The following is a 22,608-nucleotide window of genomic DNA, read 5'->3' as shown; positions in this document are numbered from 1 at the left end:
TTCCCTGCATGTAACGTATAAATATGCGATCCAGTCACGTGATGCCGGCAATGTCAACAGACGCAAAGTGCGTGTTCATGAACATTACTCGCTGCGTAGCTTGCTTGAGTACATTAGCTCGTCGAGCGATATGGCGACGGCGTCCAGTGGGCACGATGACCTCAAAGACCTTGCACCTGAGGAGGCTCAAGAGCTGCGAGCTTTTGTAGAAAAGCGGCGATGGTTTGAGAGCAAGCTGAAGGTGAGTTGTGGACAGATGGAACAGGCTGATTCAGGTCACAGCTTCTGGAAGACGTTTCACCCATCTATCCATTTGTCCATCCAGTATTGATACAGCATCAAAACCCTGCACTTTGCAGACAAGGCGAGAGCTCTTCACAATGGCGACTACCTAGCGTCACTGCGGTGACGCAATGGCAAGACGAGAGGGACAAATTGGAAGAGGAGGTCCTGCTTTTCGACGGAGGAGATCTTGGGAGGATGAAGGAGAAGACTCGGGGTGAGTCGGTCACCACGGATGGATCAGTCGTCTGATGCTTCTGTGTAGCCGCTACCCAGCTCCCCCTCACACCGCCCTCCACTCATCTCGTTTCCATCACCCTGAATCTCATTGTCCTGATTGATCGCATTTTGTCACTACTTCGACGCCGAGGACAGTTGCTAGAATTGACGCTGGTCCGTCTACGCTGGGATCAGATGCGCTGGGAGATTATGCTAGAGACGGAGCGGATCCGCAAGGAGGTAGGCGAGATCGTGCGAGACAAAGGACGATGGCGGCCGGCAGTTCACGAACCGAGTCTTGGGGCCAATCCTCAACCAGGCTCAATGATTCTGGAATCCCCGCAAACGCCTCCAGCTGCGAGAAAACTGCCCACATCAAGCTCGCTCAACTCCCTTGCCGACGCCGCCTCGCCTCAGCTCTCACCTTCTAACAAAAAGCACTCCTCGCCGAGACACTCCTTACATATAACCCTCGTCCACTCCCAGCTCGTTAGTCTGCAGGTCCGCCTGCGCAATATCTCATCGAATCAGATGAAACGGAGTGGTGTGCTGCTGGACCAAATGATCGATCTAGCGGGACCGATGAAGAACGTAGGGGGTGTCAGTGGGCCCAACGATGGCCAAGGGGGTGCGGTGCCGGATCAGCTGCTAGATCTGCAAGATGACCTGGAAGCGATGGTGAAGGACTTGTCAGGGAGAATTGTTTGGTGCGAACAGTTGACGAAGTATTGGGAAGGGTGAGCAGTGTACCTGGGTCTGAATTGGGGTTACTTTGCTGATCATCTGTCCAGATGCCAAAGGTACCATGCAGCTACTTTGGATGTTTCAGATCGGTCTAATCAGCTCCTTCAGCTTATCCGCTTGCACATGGAGCAGCCGGCAACGAGCGAGCGGCACTCCGATCTGGCGAACAGGCTGAGCATTATTGAGGCGAGGATGCCTGATCGGCTACCTCCAGCTCCGATACACACGGCTTATCTGGAAGACGCGCAGCACAATCGGGAAATCAACGAAGCTCTACAAAATGGCTACGATCAAGCTCAAGGGGTCTTCAAGATTTGCCTAGCTGGGATAGAATGGTACGGCAAGCTGGAGGAGGGTAGGCGGTCTGTCTCGGCGGAAGTGGATCAAGCGAAAGATCTGATACAGCAATTGCGAGATGCTGTGGGGGAGCTCTCGCGGTACGACAACACAGTGATCGCCTCCGATCCCGACCAATATCCCGAAATACAGGATTCATCGATAGCGAATCTCATAAAGGAAAGCAAGCGCTGGAGCGAAGAAGGGATGGTACTCTCGCAGAAGCTGAAGATAACGAATGCGAGATATCACAATCTTTGGCGGAGGGCGTTCACACCGCTTGAAATGACGCCGGGCCAGGATGAGCTCATCACGAAGGCCGAGGCGGAAGCAGAGGAGTTGCTCGATCTGGCAAATAAAGCCGCCAAGTTGATCGAGGTTGCTGAAGGACATCGGCGCATGCTGGGACTGCTCGATCCTGTCTTAAGAGCAACGAAGGAGATCTGCTCGAGTTTGGTGGCACTAGAGGAGTCGACCAGTACGGGGATGAGACAGAACCAGTGGCCAAGGTGTCAAGAGATTGATGCACGACTCGTCGATGAAAAGCATCAAGTAGACCAACAAATTCTCGATCTTAAGCAAAACTCGTTGCCGCCATTGATGCAAATCTTTGGGCTGGAGCTATCGAAGTCACGGACGCATGTAGAAGATATTGTGGAAGAGATTATCAACAGGCAGATCGGCATTCATCGGTCTTTCATCGTGATGGAAAGTATGCACAGACAAGCAGAAGCCGTGCAGCGTTTCAATCTTCGTAAAAAAAGCCTGCAGGAGGAGGCGGAAGAGATCGGTCCACTCAGAGATGGGTGCTTGGCGCGAATCGAAGCCCTCCAGCTGGAGTTCGACTTGTGGTCGTCGAGCATAGCGGAGTCGATACCTTTCTTAGCCGAGATATCCGACACACAGAGCGACAGTCTCCCCGATACGATGCAGGAAGAGACCGATAGGGCTGTACGAAACCATGTCAACCGATCGACATTGCAGGTTGCCTCTGCCATCGCCAATTGCCGCATTGCCCTGCGGCGCCATAACAATGACAAGTGGGAAGAGCGATGTCGCGCAGCTGGGTCTCGTATCGATCAAGTTGTCCTCACCTGGATGGCGCTACGGCGGGAAATAGAGGGTGTGGGCGGGCATCACCCAGCACTCGAAGAGCAGAGGAAGGATTGTCAAGATGCGCTGAGAAGCTTGGAGGAGGCGATCAGTGCCCGTCCAGCAGGAGTGACCGATGCCAACAATTGGGCATCAACGCTTGCGCCAGCGCAAGTCGCCATCGCATCGGTTTTGTCTGAGATCGAGGGTATCAAAGTGACGTTCCAAGACTCCTCCGCGGAGACTCGCACGGCATCGACTGCCGGTACAGCCCTGTCCAGACCACCCAGTGTGGCCTCCACGCGAGCGCGGACCGCGGCCTCTCGACTGCCTCGCCTGACGAGTTCGATCCCCCGGCCCATCAATAGCTCCACGTCCGACCCATCTGAAGCGAGTCGTGCCTCTTCAGACACGCCTCCTCGCCATCGCGTCCTCAGCATGCAGGGCACTTGGCCGAGACCATCGCGCTTGTCGATGTCAACCAGAGAAACGCGGAAGGAGTATGTGGCGGACGCGAGGAGTAAACTGGATATGGCGGTGGGGCATGTGGTGAACAAGCTGGATGTGAGTTGACGTGGGGTGTGAAGCTGCGCTGACAGATTTCAGGTGCACGTGCCGATTCGACCGGTAGGGATCAATAACGGCGATGATTGGCAGGATCAATCTGGGCAGTACTGGATAGGCGCAGAAGGCAGGGCGAAGCTCTGTTTCTGCAGGATACTCAGGTCGCGAACAGTCATGGTCAGGGTAGGGGGCGGATGGGTGGAGCTGTCGAGGTGAGTCGATTCGTCAAAGCAGTGAAGCTGATCCAGGCAGATTCCTACTGGACCATTTTGCAGAAGCGGTCGATGAGTCCTCCAGCGGGGAGCTGTGTGTTCCGACATCTTTGTCATTCACTCCGGAGACACCGGTCAAGAAGACGGTAGCGCTGCCGGACACTCCCAGCCCGGTCAAGAACTCATCTGGCCCCGGCAGCCCGCTTCAAGCCTTGCGCTTCATGCGCAGAGCTTCGGAAAGTCCCAGTGTGAGGGAGAAGGAGAAGGAGAAGTTCAAGGGACGGAGATCGATCCTGGGGAAAGATTATCCAACAAATACATGATGCATAGTTTTTGTTATGACTACAAGATTACGTTACATACAACTTGCTAATAGAAATTACTGTTCATCCCTGGGGTCACCAGACCGAACCCGGGAGCTAGCTGATGTCGAGGCGCGGCGGTGTACTGTTCGTGGATATTGGAGTAGGGTAGGGCTGGCGGACCCATGTCGCCTATGTTGGAATCGAGTTTACGCTTTTTGCTCTTGCCTTTACCGGCGCCTCGAGCCTTCGCCGCAGCAATGTCCTCCTTCAGGCGTCGATTCAGCAAACGTAACTGGTGCAGCTCGTATTGCCACGAGGTGCCCCTGGTCGTCTCGAGCTCTTCGAACAGGTTGGCCGAGGGTGCATGGACGACAGGCTTGGCATGGGTGATGGTTTGGATGGAAGCACCGGGTACTGGCGAAGCGATCAATTTGACCTGGATGACTAGACTTGTAGGAGGTATGCCGGTGACAGACGCGATATCGTGGCTTGAGAGTCGGGAGGTTTCACTGTCGCCGTTGCTGCTGGTCTCGTCATCGCCGCGGCCAGATGTTATATCGGGGATGGAACGGCGTGGCGCGTAGATGACTGTGATGACATCGACTTGTTTGCCAGATTTGTGCACCAGCTTATGCTGGACCGAAACTGCACCGCTTCTCGTCTCGTTGTTGAGCACGCGGCGGATGGCAGAGGAGACGGAGGCGACCGGAGCGGAAGGATCAGCTTGGAGTAGCATTGCCGAGGGCGGGCTGTTGTCTCCACCGGGTAATAATGAGAAGAAGCTTTGCCCGATGAGATCGTCCGCGGGTTGACCGAGCACTCCGTCGACACCTTGGGTGGTGTTCAAAATGAGACCCTGGAACGAGATCTTGCCCCAGAATTCGGTTTCGGCGAGACCACCGTATTTCGAAATGGAATCCCATGGCAGTGCGGGAACAGCCCTGGCTCGGCCACTGAGTATGACAGCCTTTCGACCCTTTCCGGCTTCGACCACTAGCCTTCCAACGCTTTCAATCCAGATGTATCCGGATGTCTTCCTGCGTATCCGGAAAACGAGGTTGACATAACGAGCGGCGGATCCGTCGGACGGTGCGTGAGTCGAGTCTTTCAATTCTCGCATCAGTGGTACAATGTCAGATGGGTGAGCGAATTCGGAGATGTTCTTGTTGAGCAGCTCTTCGGGCTCATACTCGAGCACACGTCGAACTGAGGGCGAGACGTATTGGAAGAATCCCTTGAGAGATAAAGCGTGGACAAAATCGTCGGTGTTGTCCAGTACCATTTTGAGCCATTCCATTCGACCAGCTTCTTCTCCTGATCCACTGGCTAGGGTGTTGACCCGTTGCCCCATGATCTCCATGACTTCCCCGCTGAGACCGGTGAGTCCGATCTCTCGTACAGGCGGACGCAACGGCTTCTCTGGCGGGTTTGAGACGGTGTAGTTGACCTGATAGCTTCCGTCGCGCATGTTCCGTAGAATAGCGTTGGGCTGCTCGACCAAATCTACCTGGAACCCGACGTGGTACACGATGTCGGTACCGTCCCAAGGTATCGGTACGACGGTGACGAGGTTTATGAAGGGGACACCACCGCGTCGATAGTTGATGAGGGATGCTTGACATTCTTTTCCGGCGTTAAGCATTCGCTTGAGATGGGCGACGGCGGTGTTGTCGGTGTACTTTCGTTTAGAACCTTTGACGACCTCGCCGTCGGGGGCTGGGCAAGGGTGTGAGCATGAATCCACTCGTCATCAGGGAGCCGACATACCTTGAAGGAATCGGCAATTCCGCCCGAGGATTTGAGGCAGATCGTACCCGGTAAGCTGGCTGAAACTCGGGGATGCGTAGACTATCGGCGAGTCGTAGCGGCGTATGTCCTGGAGGTGCGTCAGCGACGTCAAGATCAAGCAGGCATTGACTTACGACCACTAAGAAGCTACAACTGAGATCCACCGGCCCAAGCACTGTGCTGGGATCGCGTCGAGCAGCGACACGAGCCAATACGCCAACCATGTCGAAACCTGTCGTTGAATATAATCCGGGACCATCGGTCAATTGTGGAGGCATAGGTCCAGCGAGCAGGGATTGGGTGTTTGAAGGTGGAGCGTATGGCGCAGAGGAGGATGAAGCGATGTTGACCGTGCTGGCGGAATTATTCGGTGCAGAGACAGCGTCATACGAGGGGTACGAATTCTGTGGGAATGTGGATTGTTGGGGAAGGAGAGCCGAAGTGGGCATCGAAGATGACGGCGGATAGGTGGTGCGAGGGCTTTGTTGCGGGCGTTGTGGGGGGCGTGGTTGCTGCTGCTGCTGCTGGTTATTGCGCTGTGCTAGTATGCTCGGACTTGGGTTAGGGTTGACATAAAACATGGCATTCTCCTGCTTATTCTGCTCCGGATTCCATGGCTGCTGCTGCTGCTGTTGTTGTTGTTGCTGTTGATCCCATCCTCCATTCTCGCTCGTGTAAGCCGGGACGTTGCTGGTATCACAGTACATTTGCGGGTTGTCGGTGGCCGTATTGGAGATGCCGAATGCGTTGGAGAAGATGGTTCCGGGAGTGAGCTGGTTGACGTCTTGACCAAACAAGTTGGCTCCGCTGAATCCACTCCATGCTTCACCTCCGGGTGGAAAAGTAGGAGCACCGCCTACTTGGTTCGTTAAGAACGACGGCACCTGAAAGCGTATGTCCCGTGAAAATGCTGAGGGATCTAATGAGAGACCGTTGTCTTGGGTGGCTGTCTCGGCCGATTTGGTAGCTGGAGATTTGCCCTTGCCAGCGTGTTCAGGCGGAGAGCGAGGAGGGGTTTGCGAGGGGACATGATATGTCGGCAATTGGGGCTGGGAGGATGTCGACGATTGACTGTACTGTCGGTTGGGCTGATGATGTGACGAGGAGGACGACGAGTTTGAGCCTCGGGGAAGGGGTTGTTGGAAGTTGATGGAAGAGGGGGAGGGGCGTGACATCGATATGCCGTGTGCGAAATTGCTGTACTGCTCATCCTGAGGAGTCATTCTATACACATGATGCGGATTGGCGCCTGGAGGTGTCTGGAAGTTCATGAAATTGGCCCAGTCGAGAGGGGATTGGGCATTTTGAGGTGCTTGCGGACGGGGGATGGTGTCGGAGTCTGAGTTCTGCGGCTGAGGCGGGCGCTGCTGGTTGACTTGGGACATGTTGGCGTCGCTCTAGCTGCGGATGTCGAGGCTCAGAAGACGATTCAATGACAAGTGCAAGCAATTTTAGAAGAGAGGCGAAGATTAAACGACTGTATTGAATGTTCGATGGTCAAGTGTGGAAATCGTGGAGTGACCAGCTTAGCGCACAGGAGCAGAATATGGGAAACCCACTAAACAACAGGAAAACGCCAAAAATTGCTTGTTAGGGTAGAAATGCGACCTCGTCGTAATTCAGAGAGATTCTGCCCACCCACGCTAGCAGCTGAATATCATGCATGATACCACCAAGGAAACATTTAATCAGGGTTTAGTTATTCGGGCATGTGTCTGCTCTGTCGCCTGGACGGCCAGATCCATGCCATTCCCACAAACGCGCTCTCTCATCATTTGGGCATTGGAGATGAAACAGGCGTCAGCGAACCCGTTCTGAGGTCTCACAGTCGTCATTTGCGACGAGCGTTGATCAGTACGCTGAGTTGTGCAATGCGATTCTACGACTGCCCGACCCATGAGTTGCGAGTTGCGATCCAACGTCCAAACGCCGGGGTTGATTGTATTTAATCTATTTTAGCTATTCACTGGTGACTTGACTGATCGTCACCCTGATGTGTCCCTCTTTGCCTCTCGCGTTCCGCTTATGACACGTGTCTTTCCGCTAAAATCTCCGATCAAGGTATGACGTCCTTTGAAATCGCCGGACCCAGCGATCGATCGGGATCCACAAATCTGAATCTAATTGGTATGGCTTTCGTCCATCAATTTGGCCCATGTTCTGGGCCAGTCCGTCTCGGAGTGAAAAACCTTGCATGGTTATTCGGCCACCGGTTTGGAACCAAAGCTGCAAAACCTCCACTTTTTGACGGTGCATGGTCCCTAGGGAACTATCACCACGAAGTAACCTTTGCCCAAAGCTCAAGTCTCGTGTCGAAACGCACGCTTGACTCGATATACAGGATCTGAGAGCACTTTGCGAAACGTTATGAATATAGCTGGTGATTTGCTGATCGTAACCTTCAGCTTTCTTCCCACAATAGATCAAAGTGGCTGCAAATGTTGCAATCGGTCACGCTAATTCGCTCTTCTGTTGCAGACATCACTCTTGCATCAACTGTAAATCTGGAATATTGCTGCCAAGTCACAAGACCTGGACCACCGGCATTGACAGACAGGCAGCAGTTCAGCATCCCACCAGCTCCTCATCTCCTTGATTGCGAAAGGTCTCCGCGCTCGACGTAGAGATTGGTCCCAAGCTGTCAGCACTGAATTTCGTTGACAAGCAATGGACCATGATCCTATCGTATTTCTCTATAGAGTGCATCAAAAAGTACGAACCAATGCGCAAAGACGATCCGTGATGGGTCTTGCGAGTATGGACCTGTTAATGATGCTTCGTTTCCAGAAGGACTTCGAGAATGGGTTTGTGGCCTGTTAGTGGAGACTCTCGATCGGCATGCTGACCCCGCTCGACATGACAACGTATCAAGAGGATTCTTCGCTTCCGTATCAGTTCTTTACCGCAAAATCACGGATGTGACATACGGGGAGATGTTGATGAGGCATCTGTCCCTTGACCATGAGCAGCTCCGGTATCTAGGTTTCGTGGATCATTCTGCACATCACCTCGCCATACACACCAGTCTTCGAGGTCGGTGCGGTCTTGAGATGCCGACAGAAGTGATCGAACCGTCGTTGACTTCGCAGCCCTGTGCGGACGTACAGCAGAGCGGTAAAGGTTTCGCTTGCCGGCGCTTGCTGATTGGTTTCCTCGAAGATCATTGTCGCTTAAGGACCGTCCAATTGGGTGTCGACTGGGTGATTGGATCAAAATGCGCCTCGATTGCTTCTGGTGCAAAGCTTGGAGGATGATGGAGCCGCATGGGAGCTGCAAATGGTAATCAGAACTCCACCGGAGGCAGAAGCGTCAGCTCCCGCATTCTCACAATGGAACATGCAGATGCTCGACGTCTCTGAATCATAACGTTCAAGGTCAAGAGCCATCGTTTCAAGTCATAGAACCGAACTTACAATTCACATTTCGCTTAAGTCGATGACTTCCCCGCTTCACACCTTTCAGACCCTCATTCACTCGGACTGCAAATGGCCGGGCGAGCAGGAACCGATATCAGGTAAGCCTGGCGCTGCCCCTTGTTCCCCCAGAAGCGACCCCAATTCTCATGGTATTCCTGGTCATATAACGGGTCAGAACATGCACCCGACGAACAGGACGGAGGACCAAGAACAAGAAGAAACCACCAGAAATATTTGATTACAATGGATACAGCCACGTCTTCACATTCCATTGATTCCATTGAAGTTATTCCAGGAATCTTGAAATGGTGACATTCCAAAGCGAAGTTTGGGATTGGACCTATTTAACCAGCCGAAGCAAGTCTGCTTGACATCCTGAAGGGGAATATACTGGCCGAATGTGGCCATTCGTTATCGAACCAAGGGAACGACTCGGCTGAACAGTCTGGCAGCAAGCATAAGAGCGCAAGAAGTCGCCGGAGGGAAGGGGGCATGACACAAACGAAGGATGATACGGAGCTTCATGGGAGAGGAGGAGCGGAGGAGAGGTATAGGTATGCAAAGTTTGAGAGGGGTCAAGAGGGAGTAGGAGAGAGAGGAAAAAAGGGGGGAGAGGTAGGCGCGAAGTGATCCGGATTCGCTTGGCATTGAAGATAGCTCTGGAGCCCGAGAATACCGAATTGATCGATGCCTAGGACGCACATGCTTGTCAGAGTCAGGGTATGTAGTCGGAATCAGAGCAGGAAAGAGGAAAGACGCGATCCGATTCTGCCGTCCAATGAACGATGTGCATGATGTAGATACAACCCAAATAGATCTGTGATACCCCTTGAATCCAGCTGACCGGCGATTCAGATTGGTGTATTCAGGCCATCACTCCTCCTCCGCCGCGGGCCACATGTAGAACACAGCCAGAGACCTGTACGGCCGCCATCCCTGGGTCAAATCCTCCATTTCCTTCGGTGTCAGGTACATCCCACCCCTGTGAACTGTCAGCGAGGCGAGAGGGAGAGATTGACAACACACTTACTTGACTTTCTTGCCAGAGAGCCTGGACTTGAGCACCTCCACGGTGAGATCTTCAGGTAGAGGCACCGCTGTATGTGGGTCCCAGTCAACGTGACCCGTTAACGGCTCCAGCATAGCCTCTGGCGCGGGGGGCGGTAGTGTATTGGCAGGTATCTGCATTGTTTCTCCGGGAGGTACCGGTGAATTCGGAGTGGGAGGGATCTGTGGAAGCATGGGATTGTTATCCGGCGTCTGGAGTGCGGCGGTATGAGGTTGTACATTCGACGGTGTCGACGGTGTGGGAGGGAAAGTCGGAGTGTCTTTCCTGTCCGGTGTCGTGCTCCTAGCTTTCGTATCCAATTCGCCTTCTTGCGACCGCTCAATCACGTTCGCCTTTCCTTTTCCCTTTTTGGGCGTAGTGTTTTTGGGCTTTTTCGGCAGGGCGTTGTGCGCTGCCAGAGCCCATCGCAGCAATCCTTTTTGCACTCCAAGATCGCCGACAGCCAAGACATCTGGGCGACGAAGTGAGAACATCAAGAACATGTCAACTGTCCATTGACCTATACCACGAACGGCAATCAAAGCTTTCGATATCTCCTCATCCGATCCATATCGAAGAAGCTCGTTGGACAGTTGGCCAGATGTAAAGTGCTGGGCCAGCGATATCACTGGAAATGAGTCAGTCGGGCTTTTGAAGCAAAACAGAGAGTAATGATCTCGCACTCACCGTATTCCGCCTTTCTTGTGCTTAGTCCGACCGATTTCAGTCGTAACACGTCCTCCTTGGATACTACCTGGGCGGTCGGAAAGCCTTCTTTACTTTCCGGATCGAAACCGTACAGAGCTCGGAAGCGGTTATTGATTGCTCTCGCTGCAAGCCATGAAACCTGTTGCCCGATGATCGAGGTAACCAATGTTCGAAAAGGATCTATCGCTTCGAGTTGTACAAATGGTCGGCAGGGCAGATGCGTGAAGAACAGAACGAATCGAGGGTCAACTTTGGACAGGTGGGAGATGGCATCGGCTAGGGAGAATGAAAGGGTAGGTGGGAGCAATCCAGATTGAGGCGGAGGAAGCGGCGAAGCGACTATGGGATTGGCCTTCTTACGTTTGGCGGGCAGTGTAACATCGCCGGCGGCTGCCTTCGTTTTAATCGGCGTACTGAGCTTGGTGGCCACTGTCGCGCTGACAGCCCTTGTTCTTGGAGGCATCTTGAGTGAATCTGGTCGTTACTGAGACAGGTAATGATGATGAATAGCATCTTGCAAGGATGTGGTCAACCAAGTGGAGTGAGGTAAACGAATGCCTCCACCATATTACCACGTGGCAGTCAAGATGGGCAAGAGGTGGTCTGCACCGCCGTTTGAAGTCACGTGACCTCGTCATCCAACTTTGCCATAAGCGGGGGAGTGACTACCCTGATGATGATGCTTAAGGTTTACGCTTTCAGCAATCAAGTCAATCATATGTCACGTGGCAAATCACGCTAAGAACCTGTAGTGATGTACCCACCATATTCACCAGATTCCCACTGGTGACCAGATCATTCAACTCCTCCTATCCTCCCCCACGCATCACATATCACACCCGTTCACAAAGTCAGTGGGCCCTCACTGGATTAGTCTGACAGCACCTACCACCCTGTTCCAGTCTCACGCCCAATCTCAACATTGTCTGTGAATAGTGTCAACAATCCCTCACCCCTGCTGCCTCCGAGATGTTTCAGAAAGTGTCGGACAAGTTCCACAGGAAACAGCAGTCATCTGCATCCAATAAATCTAACCCTTCTTCCCCTTCTGCTGGCTCAAGAGTCACTCCCACGTCGTCAGCTCCATCCACTCCGGCAGCAGTCGCGCCTCTGGCGCCTCCAGTCGAAGCGAAATCGACCCACACGCCCATGGAAGGCGTCGAAGGGTGAGTCCTCTGGTTCACGAATACGAGCTTACGCCAGGCCTGCTCCCTCACCGCCTTTGCCAGTCAAGTCCGCTGCCGGCTCATCTGCATCTTCTTCGCTCTCCAACGTCCCGCCTCAAGCCCGCACACTGTCCTCTGCCCTCGGAGTGCACAACAGCGGACCCATACCCGAAAACCAAACCCCCGTATCCGAGAGCCGAACGATGAGCATACAAATGACTGACGTGTCTGAGCAAAAACCCGAGATCACGCGTAACGACAGCGGAGCAGATGAGGAGAGGATCAGGGAGAAAGCACGGGAAGCTCAAGAACAGGTGAGTCGCCTCACAAGCAGAACACAGCTAATCAAACTTCGCAGGCCGCCCAAGCTCAAGCAAACCTACAGATGGCCACTCAGCAAGCCCGTGTCGCTGCCATCAACGCTGCTGCTACACAAGCTGCTTTGGAGACCGTGTCGACTACCCCTCAAGATGCACCGGCACCAGCGGCTGCTCAGCCACAGCGCAAAACAGCCGGCAGATACGCTTTGTCAGATTTCTACATTGAGCGAACGTGAGTCGTCGTCGAGACATCCTCATGCTGATATATATTGTAGCTTGGGGACCGGATCATTCGGCCGGGTACACTTAGTGAGATCCAAGCACAACGGACGTTTTTACGCGGTCAAAGTGTTGAACAAAGAGAAAGTGATCAAGATGAAGCAAGTTGAGCACACGAACTCCGAGCGTGAGATGCTAGTTCGAGTGCGACATCCTTTCCTTGTCAACCTGTGGGGAACCTTCCAAGATGTAAACAATCTATATATGGTCATGGACTTCGTTGCCGGTGGGGAGTTGTTCAGCTTGCTTCGAAAGAGTCAACGATTCCCCAATTCTGTCGCCAAGTTCTACGCTGCCGAGGTAGCACTAGCCTTGGACTATCTTCACTCACTTGATATCATCTACCGAGATCTCAAGCCCGAAAATCTTCTGCTCGGTGCCGATGGGCACGTCAAAGTGACCGACTTCGGATTTGCCAAACACGTTCCCGATATCACATGGACACTTTGTGGAACGCCAGACTATCGTGAGTTAAAATTGACACCGACTGCGCTGACATACAGTCGCTCCCGAGGTCGTGCAATCGAAGGGTTACAACAAGAGTGTCGATTGGTACGCTCTGGGTGTCTTGATCTTCGAAATGCTTGTGAGCCTTCGCCTGCTTCGGTCACCAGCTGGCGCGCTGACTCTTCCCCTTAGGCCGGATATCCACCTTTCTTCACGGAAGACGGAAATCCGATGAAACTCTATGAGAAAGTGAGTTGTTATCATCTGGCCAAGCTGACAAAATCCAGATCATCGCAGGCAAAGTCCGATATCCCTCTTATTTTGATCCTCTGGCCAAAGAATTATTGAAGAACCTGCTCGTCGGCGATTTGACCAAACGTTATGGTAACCTGCGAGCAGGATCATCGGACATCTTCGCTCACGGCTGGTTCTCCGAGGTTGACTGGGATAAGCTATACCGAAGAGAGATACCGGCTCCGTACGTCCCAAAAATCGAAGGGGAAGGGGATGCCAGTCAGTGAGTGCAAGCCCCGCGGCTTTATCGTTCGCAGCTGAGATGCTTGTACAGATTTGACCGTTACCAAGAAGCAGATGTCAGTGCATACGGAAAGGCGGGGACTGGTCCATATGACCACTTTTTCATGGATTTCTAGTCTGGTAGATCATTGTCATAGTAAAATTAGGGAATCTTCATCTCAAATATGCATCTTGTTGTTTGGCTCCGCGCGTCAACCGCAAAATCCCCGATTTGCGCTGTCACTTCTTTCTCTGTTCTGCAAACATCATGTCAGACCAAGAGACAGAACCACGTAAATCCACATCAACTCTTCTGAACGGAAACCACGTCTATCCACCATTCTATGCTTGCTACCTGCTGAGGTCCAAGGCGACCGCAAATTCGAACCGAACCTACGTGAGGCTGTTCTCGCTTGTACGCGTTCCTCGAGCTTACATGCCGCCTTAGGTTGGCTCGACGCCAAACCCTCCACGTCGAATACGGCAACATAATGGCGAGCTGAAACAAGGAGCTTGGAAGACTTCCAAGCATCGGCCATGGGTGAGTCACAATGTAGCGTGAATGTTTGGCGCTGATCATTCCCTTAGGAGATGCAAATGATCGTCTATGGGTGAGTCAAGATGTCACTGACAGCGCTGATGTGTTACAGATTTCCCAGCAAGCTCACTGCGTTACAGGTGAGTGAGTCTTCATTGGTCAATGAGGAAGCTGACATGCTCTTAGTTCGAATGGGCGTGGCAGAAACCTGAGTTATCCCGACATTTGCGCGTCAGCGATCCCCAAACCGGGGAGGACTACGGCCCCATCTTTAGCAAAGATGCCAAGCGGAATTGGGTTGAACGCAAGCTAGCGTAAGTCAATACGTGAGGCTCACAGCTTGCTGATGATGCAGAGTCGCACATGCGCTTCTCACGACGCCACCGTTCAATCGCCTACCCCTTCACCTGCGATTCTTCGTCCAGGAGGTACATGAAATGTTCCAGGCGATTGATCGAACCGATTCAAGACCCGGGAGACGAACCAAGAAGCCCACAAATCAAGGCTGGAACCCTTTACCGCTCGATCAGAATATCACCTCTGTGCTTGACTTAGGTGGAGTATCAGGAACAACGGGCTTAAGGCGGGAGAGCACGCAGGGGGTACGGAGTAAGGAAGGTCCGATAGATGTTAGCGACACGGATTTTCGCCACAGCGAGAGTGTATGGGGCAAGTGGAAGAAGGCGGAGCAGCGGTTGGCCGCAGGACACGCAATAGCTTGCGAACAATGCAGCCAAGCAATCGATTGCACCGTGAGTCCGGCTTACGTGGACATCGCTGACATCGTAGAAACACCTCTCGTTCGCGCTCTGCCCGCTGGAACCCTCATGCAGATACACAGCTCACCTCTCGTGTCTCGCTGCAAAATTGCTCAAACAATCTACGCATATCCTACCGCATCGTGGACTCTGCCCAGGTTGCAAAGGCAAATTGGAATGGGGACAGATCATTCGAGCCTGTTACGCAAGACAGGAAGGCATTCAAGCAGAGCGCGAAGAAGCGGCAAAAGCAGCCAGGCAAGCTAGCCGGAAGAGCAGACGTCGTAAAGAGGCAGATCAGACGTCCGACAGCGAACAGGAAGAGGTGATCGGTGCTTCGACAGTGGCTCAGAGTATCACAGCCTTGTCGCTGGAAACACCACCAAAGCGAAGCTTGGAACGAACGGCGTCAGATACCCTTACCGAGTCGGCAAACCGCTCTAAGCAGCGGCGAGCCCGAGATCACGAGCAAGACAATGAGGGTTGAGAAGAACGGCGAAGATCTGAGAGGGGAGATGTTGTCCATTCCATGACATGCATACACCTACGATCCTAAGTCTGCACTGCCGCCCGCGGCGCCTCGATCCGGGTCATCCTTATCCATTAGATCCAGCCTGTCCACCGCTTCTGTAATATCTGGATCCGGATTCTCGGGTTTCTTGCTGTTTGCGCTGTCGTCCTTGGGACTGTCATTGAAGTTTTCTTGAGGATCATCCTTAGCTACGACGGCGGCCGGCTCCTCGTGTTCAGGAGAGATTTCGGTTGGGGGTGTATCGACGGATTCACCGTCCTCCTCTTCGTCGGATGTGACATAATCCTCCCAGTCGAGCTGAGAAACCCCATGTCAGGTCCCGGCAGCTCTCCAAAATCAATCGCACTTACGTAGTCATATATCACCCTCACTATCAAGCTGCAGCTTGGGCAAATTGCAATCTCCTCTCCGTCCCTAAGCTGCGCCTTGGATATCTCGAATCTATCGCCACAGGGACAAGGGTAATGAAACAACTTGGCTATCGGATCCCATGCGAAATCTTCAATCTCCAACTCGTCATAATAATTTGGCATGATGTAGGGGAAGTGTGATGGTTGATACTAAGCAGACATTAGTCACAGAACGACTGATGATGATTGCAAAGAGCTACTGAGGCGGGTCCAGAAAAAGCAGTCGAGGATGACAGAGAAAAACAAAAACAAAAAGACACGCAAGGTCAAAAGTAACCGCTAAATGGGGGAAATAACGAAAGTTGTATGACGGCAGTGGGAGTTTTGCTCCCAGAGGCCCCACATTCACACGCCCCACTCCTCACTCCATCGTCATACCCACATAACTACTTGAACATCCCTGGATATATAGGTCAACTTGGTACATTATCACTTCTTTCTCTCTCCAACACTTCCTCCCCAACTTCATATACAAGTATCATCATGTCAACAGCTTCACAGATGCCAACAGACGGTAAGCATACATTGTATCCGAAGCAGGAACCACAGCTCACTGACCTACTAGGTACTGGCGTCCTCCTCTCCGACCCTTGGTGAGTTACGTCCTCATCTGGTAAAGCGTGAACTAATTCTCCATTGACAGGCTTGAGCCATTCTCACCTGCTCTCCGCAAACGTTATGCTGCATACAAGAAGCAGCTTGATCAAATCGAAACGCATGAAGGTGGTCTCGCCCACTTCTCGGAAGGGTATAAATCGATGGGATTACAGGTAGATGAGAATGGGGGTGTGCGTTATCGCGAATGGGCGCCTAACGCCACGGCAGCGAGACTAATCGGAGAGTTCAGTAAGTCTTGTCCTACAGGGAGTGAGCTGACGTTAAAGATAATTGGTCGCATTCCGCCAATCCTATGACCAAATCTCCTTACGGGATATGGGAGTGCTATGTTCCCCCTAAATCACCGGGTGTTTGTGCCATTCCCCACGACTCCATGATCAAGATTTCTATGACCCTCCCCACTGGAGGCTCGATCGACCGTATCCCCACTTGGATCTCTCGTGTTACGCAAGATCTTTCAATCTCTCCGATCTATGAAGGCAGATTCTGGAACCCGCCCAAGGAGCAGGTCCATCGGTTCAAGAACGGACACTCCACGAGATCGAGCGATGGGTTGAAGATATACGAAGCTCATGGTAAGTCAGATCCAGGTCGATTCAAGCTGACTTTCTCTAAGTCGGCATTTCCAGTCCCAATATGCGGGTGACTACGTACAAAGAATTCGAAACCGATGTGTTACCTAGAATCAAAAAGCTCGGGTATAATTGCATACAGATGTAAATATTCTGCGATTGCTTGATAGCATTGTGCTGATCACATATTTCAGGATGGCGGTAATGGAGCATGCCTATTACGCGTGTAAGTACGCCCAGCACTGCGTTGATTGCGAGTCATGCTGACTTTCATTCTCGTAGCTTTCGGTTATCAAGTTACAAACTTCTTTGCTGCCTCTTCCCGTTATGGTACGTTTTGTAGGAGGTAGGAGGGAATCACAAGCTGAGAATACCTCCAGGAACACCCGAGGAGCTCAAATCGCTGATCGATAAGGCTCATGAGATGGGCCTCACCGTTCTACTGGATGTGGTGCACTCTCACGCATGTAAGAACGTGGAGGACGGGTGCGTTTGGGCCGATGTATGCTCAGTAATTATGCTGACAATCTGATTTCAGTATCAATGAATTCGATGGCACAGATCATCTATACTTCCATGGTGGGGCAAAAGGCAAACACGAGCTGTGGGACTCTCGGTTGTTCAATTACGGTAACCATGAGGTCCTCCGTTTCCTCTTGTCGAACCTTCGATACTGGATGGATGTCTACATGTTCGACGGTTTCCGTTTCGACGGTGTGACCAGTATGATGTACACCCACCATGGAATAGGTACTGGCTTCTCAGGTGAGTTCGACATACACGTGAATTCCGCTGACGTCAGGTGGATACCATGAATACTTCGGTGACTCTGTCGACCTTGAAGCAATGGTTTACCTCATGCTGGTGAGTTTCCAAGGCTGCAGTACTCCACTGACAGCCTCTAGGCCAACCAAATGCTACACGAGCTCTACCCCAACGTAATCACTATCGCGGAAGACGTTTCCGGGATGCCCACTTTGGGCCGTCCAGTGTATGAAGGGGGAGTGGGCTTTGACTACCGTCTCTCGATGGCTGTGCCCGACATGTGGATCAAAATGCTCAAGGAGTCGACCGACGACCAGTGGGACATGGGCAATGTGGTACACACTTTGACCAATCGTCGACATTTGGAGAAGAGCGTTTCGTACGCTGAAAGTCATGATCAAGCTCTGGTTGGTGATAAGACTTTAGCATTTTGGCTGATGGACAAGGAGATGTGTGAGTGAGCTCTACTGTTCTTGCATGTAGCTCACGTGCATTGAATTAGATGATTACATGTCGGATCTGTCGCCCATGACTCCCATCATAGACCGGGGGCTTTCTTTGCACAAGATGATTAGGTACGTAGTCAATCTTTCATTCCTTGCTGACGTCCCTCAGGTTCATCGTCCATACTCTTGGTGGGGAGGCATACCTCAACTTTGAAGGCAATGAGTTTGGTCATCCAGAGTAAGTGACCCGTTTCTCATCCCGTATGGAGCTAAGCGACGTGATAGATGGATGGACTTCCCCCGAGAAGGCAATGGCAATTCCTTTGCACACGCTCGTCGTCAATTCAACCTCGTGGATGATGACCTTCTCCGTTACAAGTATTTGAACGAATTTGATATCGCCATGAACTGGCTGGAAGAAAAATACAAGTGGCTGAGTGCCCCGCAAGTACGCGAAACCTGTATCTTATCATCGTTGTTTAGCTTCAGCTAATGTCCTCCTTAGGCTTATGTCTCTCTCAAGAACGAAGCTGACAAAGTGATCGTCTTCGAACGAGCGGGTCTGCTTTTCATCTTCAACTGTGTGTTTGTACCTCGATGCCGTAGCCACCGGCCTCTCACAGATGATGTGCTGATCGTTGCGATTGCCAGTCTCCCATCAATCTTTCGCCGATTACCGGGTTGGCGTTGAAACCCCTGGTGAATACAAAGTCGTTTTGACGAGCGACGAAAAGAAGTTTGGAGGGCACGAGAGAATCGATCTCAATGGTCGATACTTCACCACCCCTATGGAATGGAACGGACGCAAGAACTGGTTACAGGTGTATGCGCCCTCAAGAACAGTGCTAGTATTGGGCTTATAGGAGAACAGTGAAGACATCCGTTCAACAGGTCGGAAAGAGACTTAACAATGCATCAAAGTTGATCGCATCAGCTGGGTCTCAATGCTGACACCAAGGTCTGCAGATTCTGCTTGCTATCCCTCTAAAACTCCTCTCAGACTTGTGTTAACAGCAGCCTGTGTTTGCCGGTGCTCAAGGACAGACTCTCGAAGTAGTTGGCCATGACCAGTCGCGTCTTGGCGTTCCCTTTGGGCAGTCAGATGTTAAGGCCATTGTGCAGTCGGAACCAAACAGCTGGGCAGGCTGGCGGTGTCCTTTACTGATTTGTCTGATCTCATAGTATTCTGGACCGCTGAAGTGATACTGCAAGGAGTATTCATCTCTTTGGCTTTTCTGCTGCCTCCTTGTATTTGTTCAAAATTCCGTGAGATCCTCTGATATCAGCCAGATTCTTTCATCTCACCCAACCCAAGGATTTGTGTCTTTCACCCGTGTTCTAAGAAAGAAAAGGCCGTCTCCCAGATATGTGAAAATGCTGCTCATCAATAAATAGGATTGTTCTGATTTTTTAAGTTATCATGAATATCAACCCAACGTTACATAAGCAAGATGTTTGCCACCTCAAAGACCCATATGCCCAATATTGGATCAGTGGACCACTCATGGGACACTTTGAATCAGTGGACCACTCATGGGACACTTTGAATCAGTGGACCACTCATTGAACACTTTGGAGCAGTGGACCACCCATGGACCACTGGACCACCACAGGATCCAACAGAATCAAGGAAAGAGCAGTAAGAAGTTATACAGTATATAATCCCAAAGTAATTCCGTTTCTGGACCACTGGTACCAAACATAATCACTGGTACAATTACCGGACCACCGGTACCACTGGTGTCAGTACGGTCCACCACTTTTGAAAAGGCATATATATAAAGGCCTCAGATTTCTAGATAGTCTTAAGTTCCCCAGCCATGAATCATGTTAACACTTGTCAATCACACTTGACTACCCATCGACTCTGCCACCAATACTAGCGCCTCTACCAATCAGCGACACATCCTTCTCATAGGATAGCCCACCAACCCCCAGACCGTGACATAAGTGTTTTCTAGCAATATCACCTGGAGGTGTTGGCATAAAATTTGTGCCTTTTGAGAATGAGTCTGCATGAAGGTCTTGGAATTGGCTTACTAAGTGAAAGTGAAGTAAAGTGCTACAATCAAACCTTACTCCCTGCTGTCAACAGTCCTTGGGCTGCAACAGGCCACATACTGTTGGCGCATGATTTGCCAAAATCACCTTCCAGTCTGGTCTTTCTATCTTGATGCTCTCTGCTGGGAACAGCTCTTTGACAGCTCCTGACAATGACAAATGTCAGGTCAAGGGTATCCCTTCCATCAATTGCAAACTGTAGAGGCATTGTGATTGATTGAGTGAGCGCTTCAGAACCGGTCAATCACATGGTGGCTAGCGATAGCTTCTTTGCACTAACAATGTTAAATCCAGACTTACAATTTCATCCCCCAGACTTGGGGCCATATTGCCTTTTAAGACAGTAGCTTCTTTCCTGTCAAATCTATATTCATTGTCTAGGGAAGGGATACCCCAAGATCACTTGCTCTCCAAGCATTTCAGAAATTGGTCTCAGTAGGCTTCTCAGATACATCTCAGGAGGTGTAAACTACTTGTGCAAGAAAGTCCTCAAAGAGAGAACAAGTTCCTCACCAGAAAGGTGTCAAAGTTATAATTATGCATGTTGAGTAAAAGAGTAAAATACAAGTTAGATATCAAGGTTAGAAGTCTAATATTGACGTGGCAAGCTCACTGGCCATGTGGCTAGCTAAGTCACGTGATTAACCGGTAAATAGAGCACTCAATAGACCGATTTCAACAAAAGGGGTACAGAAGGGCCCTCATGATGTTCTGGTGTTGGCCCTAATCACAAGGTGAATGAATGAAAGGTAACAATTGACAAGCTTGACTTGCTACGGGCAGGTATAACGAATAACGACTAGCCCTAGTACGCAGTGACGATGTTGGTCGATGTTCGAATGAAGAGCTCAAAGTGGATTGGACAATGATGATCAAAGATAATAAGCACGTATTGTGTCACTTTGAATAAGTTGCTACACAATTTGTTTAGATAGTAGCACAAGTGAAAAGTTATGTCCAAGCAGCGATTGCGTGGTTGACGAGACACAAGAGAGTAACTTATGGTAATCCATCTAGGCAGAAAGGGGAGTTACAAAATGCCCCCAGATCCATCTTGTTCATAATTGGTGAGACACCAGCTTACTGATCGATTACTCAGCATTTGCGGCTCCGCTGGCTCTATTTTACTATTCAAGAAGCTTATGATCAACGGTACAGCCGATTGCACGGTGAAAGGCAAGTTGCATAATGTTAGGCTCAATATGAATATGCATGTTGGGTGAAAGAAAAAGTCCGGGTCAAATGTTGAAGTTAGAAAACTAATATCAACGTGGCAGGCAGGGCGAAGACGCGGCTCGTCTGTTGGGCATGTCGTCTAGTCAACAACTGGTTGACTTACAGCTTGAATGGATCCGACATCTTGAAGTGGTGGGCGGTTTGAGCGCAGAGCGCGGACTGTATCCATGAGGCCAAATAGTATGGTTCAGAAAAGTGTTACTGTAAGCATGCATATGCAACTTGGGGCAATTTGATCCATGTGGACGCAGACTTACCTCCCAGAGAGGGGGTATTCATACCTTGTTCCCACAATCTGTCATCACAGATGCGGAGACATCTCTTACTGACATCCGGTGCATGCTCTGTGGTGAACTCTGTGACATGCCTGTGATATCATCGCAACTTTTAGTTTCTGGACAATAGCCTGAGTAGGGTTACCTGGAGAATCAGAACTTAGAAGGTATTGCCATCCTTCTAGCTCGAATGCCTCAGGATCTCCGCTATATAGGCAAAACTTGTTTGTAGTACGCGAGAAGAGCCTGTTCTTCCTAAAATCGATCAAACCCGCTCGCAAGTATGTGGAAACACTGTCAACGACATTTAGGTATATCTCATAAATTCTATTCATCACACCTAGGTGTTCACTCTGTAAGTACGAAACAGGGTGAGTGTGATGATATAGCGTGTGGTCTGTGAAGACTGAGAGGCTGACTAGACGGCGTCAGAGGTAGAAGCGACTATCTTGACTGATTGATATTGAGTTTCACTTCGATCAGCAATGTCTTCTATGATGCAAAAGAGTACATTACAAGTCATATATAAAAGTCACAAATTTACTGTTGATCTGGCAAGCGTCTTGGCCATATGATTGGCTAGCTAGGTCACGATAGCTACCGGTGAGCAGAGCAGATCTCAACAATATAACGACGAGAATGACACATTTAGCTGCAAAAGGGTTGACATAACGAAAAAGATCAAATAAGGAGTACTGTGAGGTGTCAACACTGGGGACTGAAAATGACGCGCTGGCACTAGGGATTCCGGTGTGTAATGTGAATGAACTACAAGAAGAGCCGGAAACTTGTCATTCACTCAATTATTTAAGCCCAAAATGATGTTGATGTCCCTTTTGCGCCTGACCAAATTTGAGTTCATAATTAATGAATATTCCAACATTCACCCGTGCATGTCAAGAGAGTGTCAAAAAATCAAGAGGTGTCAAATAAAAGTCAGAGCTCCTGACCATCA

The 22,608-nt window shown here is 51.0% G+C and overlaps 7 protein-coding genes across 7 annotated transcripts; 4 read left to right on the top strand and 3 right to left on the bottom strand.

The window, feature by feature from the left end:
- Positions 1 to 130: 130 nt before the first annotated feature.
- Positions 131 to 3,772, top strand: I303_104724 (uncharacterized protein; the record flags this gene model as incomplete). The annotated part of the gene is made up of 6 exons (XM_065969022.1): positions 131 to 241; positions 283 to 499; positions 548 to 1,238; positions 1,293 to 3,237; positions 3,280 to 3,449; positions 3,535 to 3,772. 6 exons carry the CDS (start codon positions 131 to 133, stop codon positions 3,770 to 3,772), a joined length of 3,372 nt encoding a protein of 1,123 aa, XP_065825094.1.
- A 46-nt stretch (positions 3,773 to 3,818) lies between these two features.
- Positions 3,819 to 6,927, bottom strand: I303_104723 (uncharacterized protein; the record flags this gene model as incomplete). The annotated part of the gene is made up of 3 exons (XM_018407602.1): positions 3,819 to 5,470; positions 5,522 to 5,630; positions 5,677 to 6,927. 3 exons carry the CDS (start codon positions 6,925 to 6,927, stop codon positions 3,819 to 3,821), a joined length of 3,012 nt encoding a protein of 1,003 aa, XP_018262813.1.
- A 2,904-nt stretch (positions 6,928 to 9,831) lies between these two features.
- I303_104722 (uncharacterized protein) lies at positions 9,832 to 11,177 on the bottom strand (the record flags this gene model as incomplete). Its single annotated transcript, XM_018407603.1, has 3 exons — positions 9,832 to 9,940; positions 9,989 to 10,634; positions 10,694 to 11,177. 3 exons carry the CDS (start codon positions 11,175 to 11,177, stop codon positions 9,832 to 9,834), a joined length of 1,239 nt encoding a protein of 412 aa, XP_018262814.1.
- Positions 11,178 to 11,683: 506 nt separating this feature from the next.
- I303_104721 (uncharacterized protein) lies at positions 11,684 to 13,579 on the top strand (the record flags this gene model as incomplete). The annotated part of the gene is made up of 8 exons (XM_065969021.1): positions 11,684 to 11,880; positions 12,143 to 12,194; positions 12,239 to 12,432; positions 12,476 to 12,927; positions 12,983 to 13,065; positions 13,119 to 13,175; positions 13,277 to 13,443; positions 13,495 to 13,579. The coding sequence occupies 8 exons, from the start codon at positions 11,684 to 11,686 to the stop codon at positions 13,577 to 13,579; spliced, it is 1,287 nt and encodes a 428-aa protein (XP_065825093.1).
- Positions 13,580 to 13,710: 131 nt separating this feature from the next.
- I303_104720 (uncharacterized protein) lies at positions 13,711 to 15,225 on the top strand (the record flags this gene model as incomplete). Its single annotated transcript, XM_065969020.1, has 7 exons — positions 13,711 to 13,839; positions 13,891 to 13,983; positions 14,031 to 14,053; positions 14,102 to 14,120; positions 14,167 to 14,294; positions 14,450 to 14,732; positions 14,926 to 15,225. 7 exons carry the CDS (start codon positions 13,711 to 13,713, stop codon positions 15,223 to 15,225), a joined length of 975 nt encoding a protein of 324 aa, XP_065825092.1.
- Positions 15,226 to 15,282: 57 nt separating this feature from the next.
- Positions 15,283 to 15,803, bottom strand: I303_104719 (diphthamide biosynthesis protein 3; the record flags this gene model as incomplete). The annotated part of the gene is made up of 2 exons (XM_018407606.1): positions 15,283 to 15,567; positions 15,621 to 15,803. 2 exons carry the CDS (start codon positions 15,801 to 15,803, stop codon positions 15,283 to 15,285), a joined length of 468 nt encoding a protein of 155 aa, XP_018262817.1.
- Positions 15,804 to 16,163: 360 nt separating this feature from the next.
- On the top strand, positions 16,164 to 18,944 carry I303_104718 (1,4-alpha-glucan-branching enzyme; the record flags this gene model as incomplete). Its single annotated transcript, XM_065969019.1, has 16 exons — positions 16,164 to 16,194; positions 16,246 to 16,273; positions 16,324 to 16,468; positions 16,782 to 16,873; positions 16,915 to 16,926; positions 16,982 to 17,014; positions 17,065 to 17,096; positions 17,153 to 17,200; positions 17,251 to 17,356; positions 17,409 to 17,652; positions 17,776 to 18,088; positions 18,138 to 18,156; positions 18,251 to 18,319; positions 18,367 to 18,529; positions 18,587 to 18,662; positions 18,733 to 18,944. The coding sequence occupies 16 exons, from the start codon at positions 16,164 to 16,166 to the stop codon at positions 18,942 to 18,944; spliced, it is 1,623 nt and encodes a 540-aa protein (XP_065825091.1).
- Between the last annotated feature and the right edge of the window lie 3,664 nt (positions 18,945 to 22,608).

This window comes from Kwoniella dejecticola, chromosome 5 (genome assembly GCF_000512565.2).
Source record: "Kwoniella dejecticola CBS 10117 chromosome 5, complete sequence".
Classification (NCBI taxonomy): domain Eukaryota; kingdom Fungi; phylum Basidiomycota; class Tremellomycetes; order Tremellales; family Cryptococcaceae; genus Kwoniella; species Kwoniella dejecticola.
Note: the sequence above shows the minus strand (reverse complement) of the source record. Positions and strands in the feature narration are given on the sequence as shown.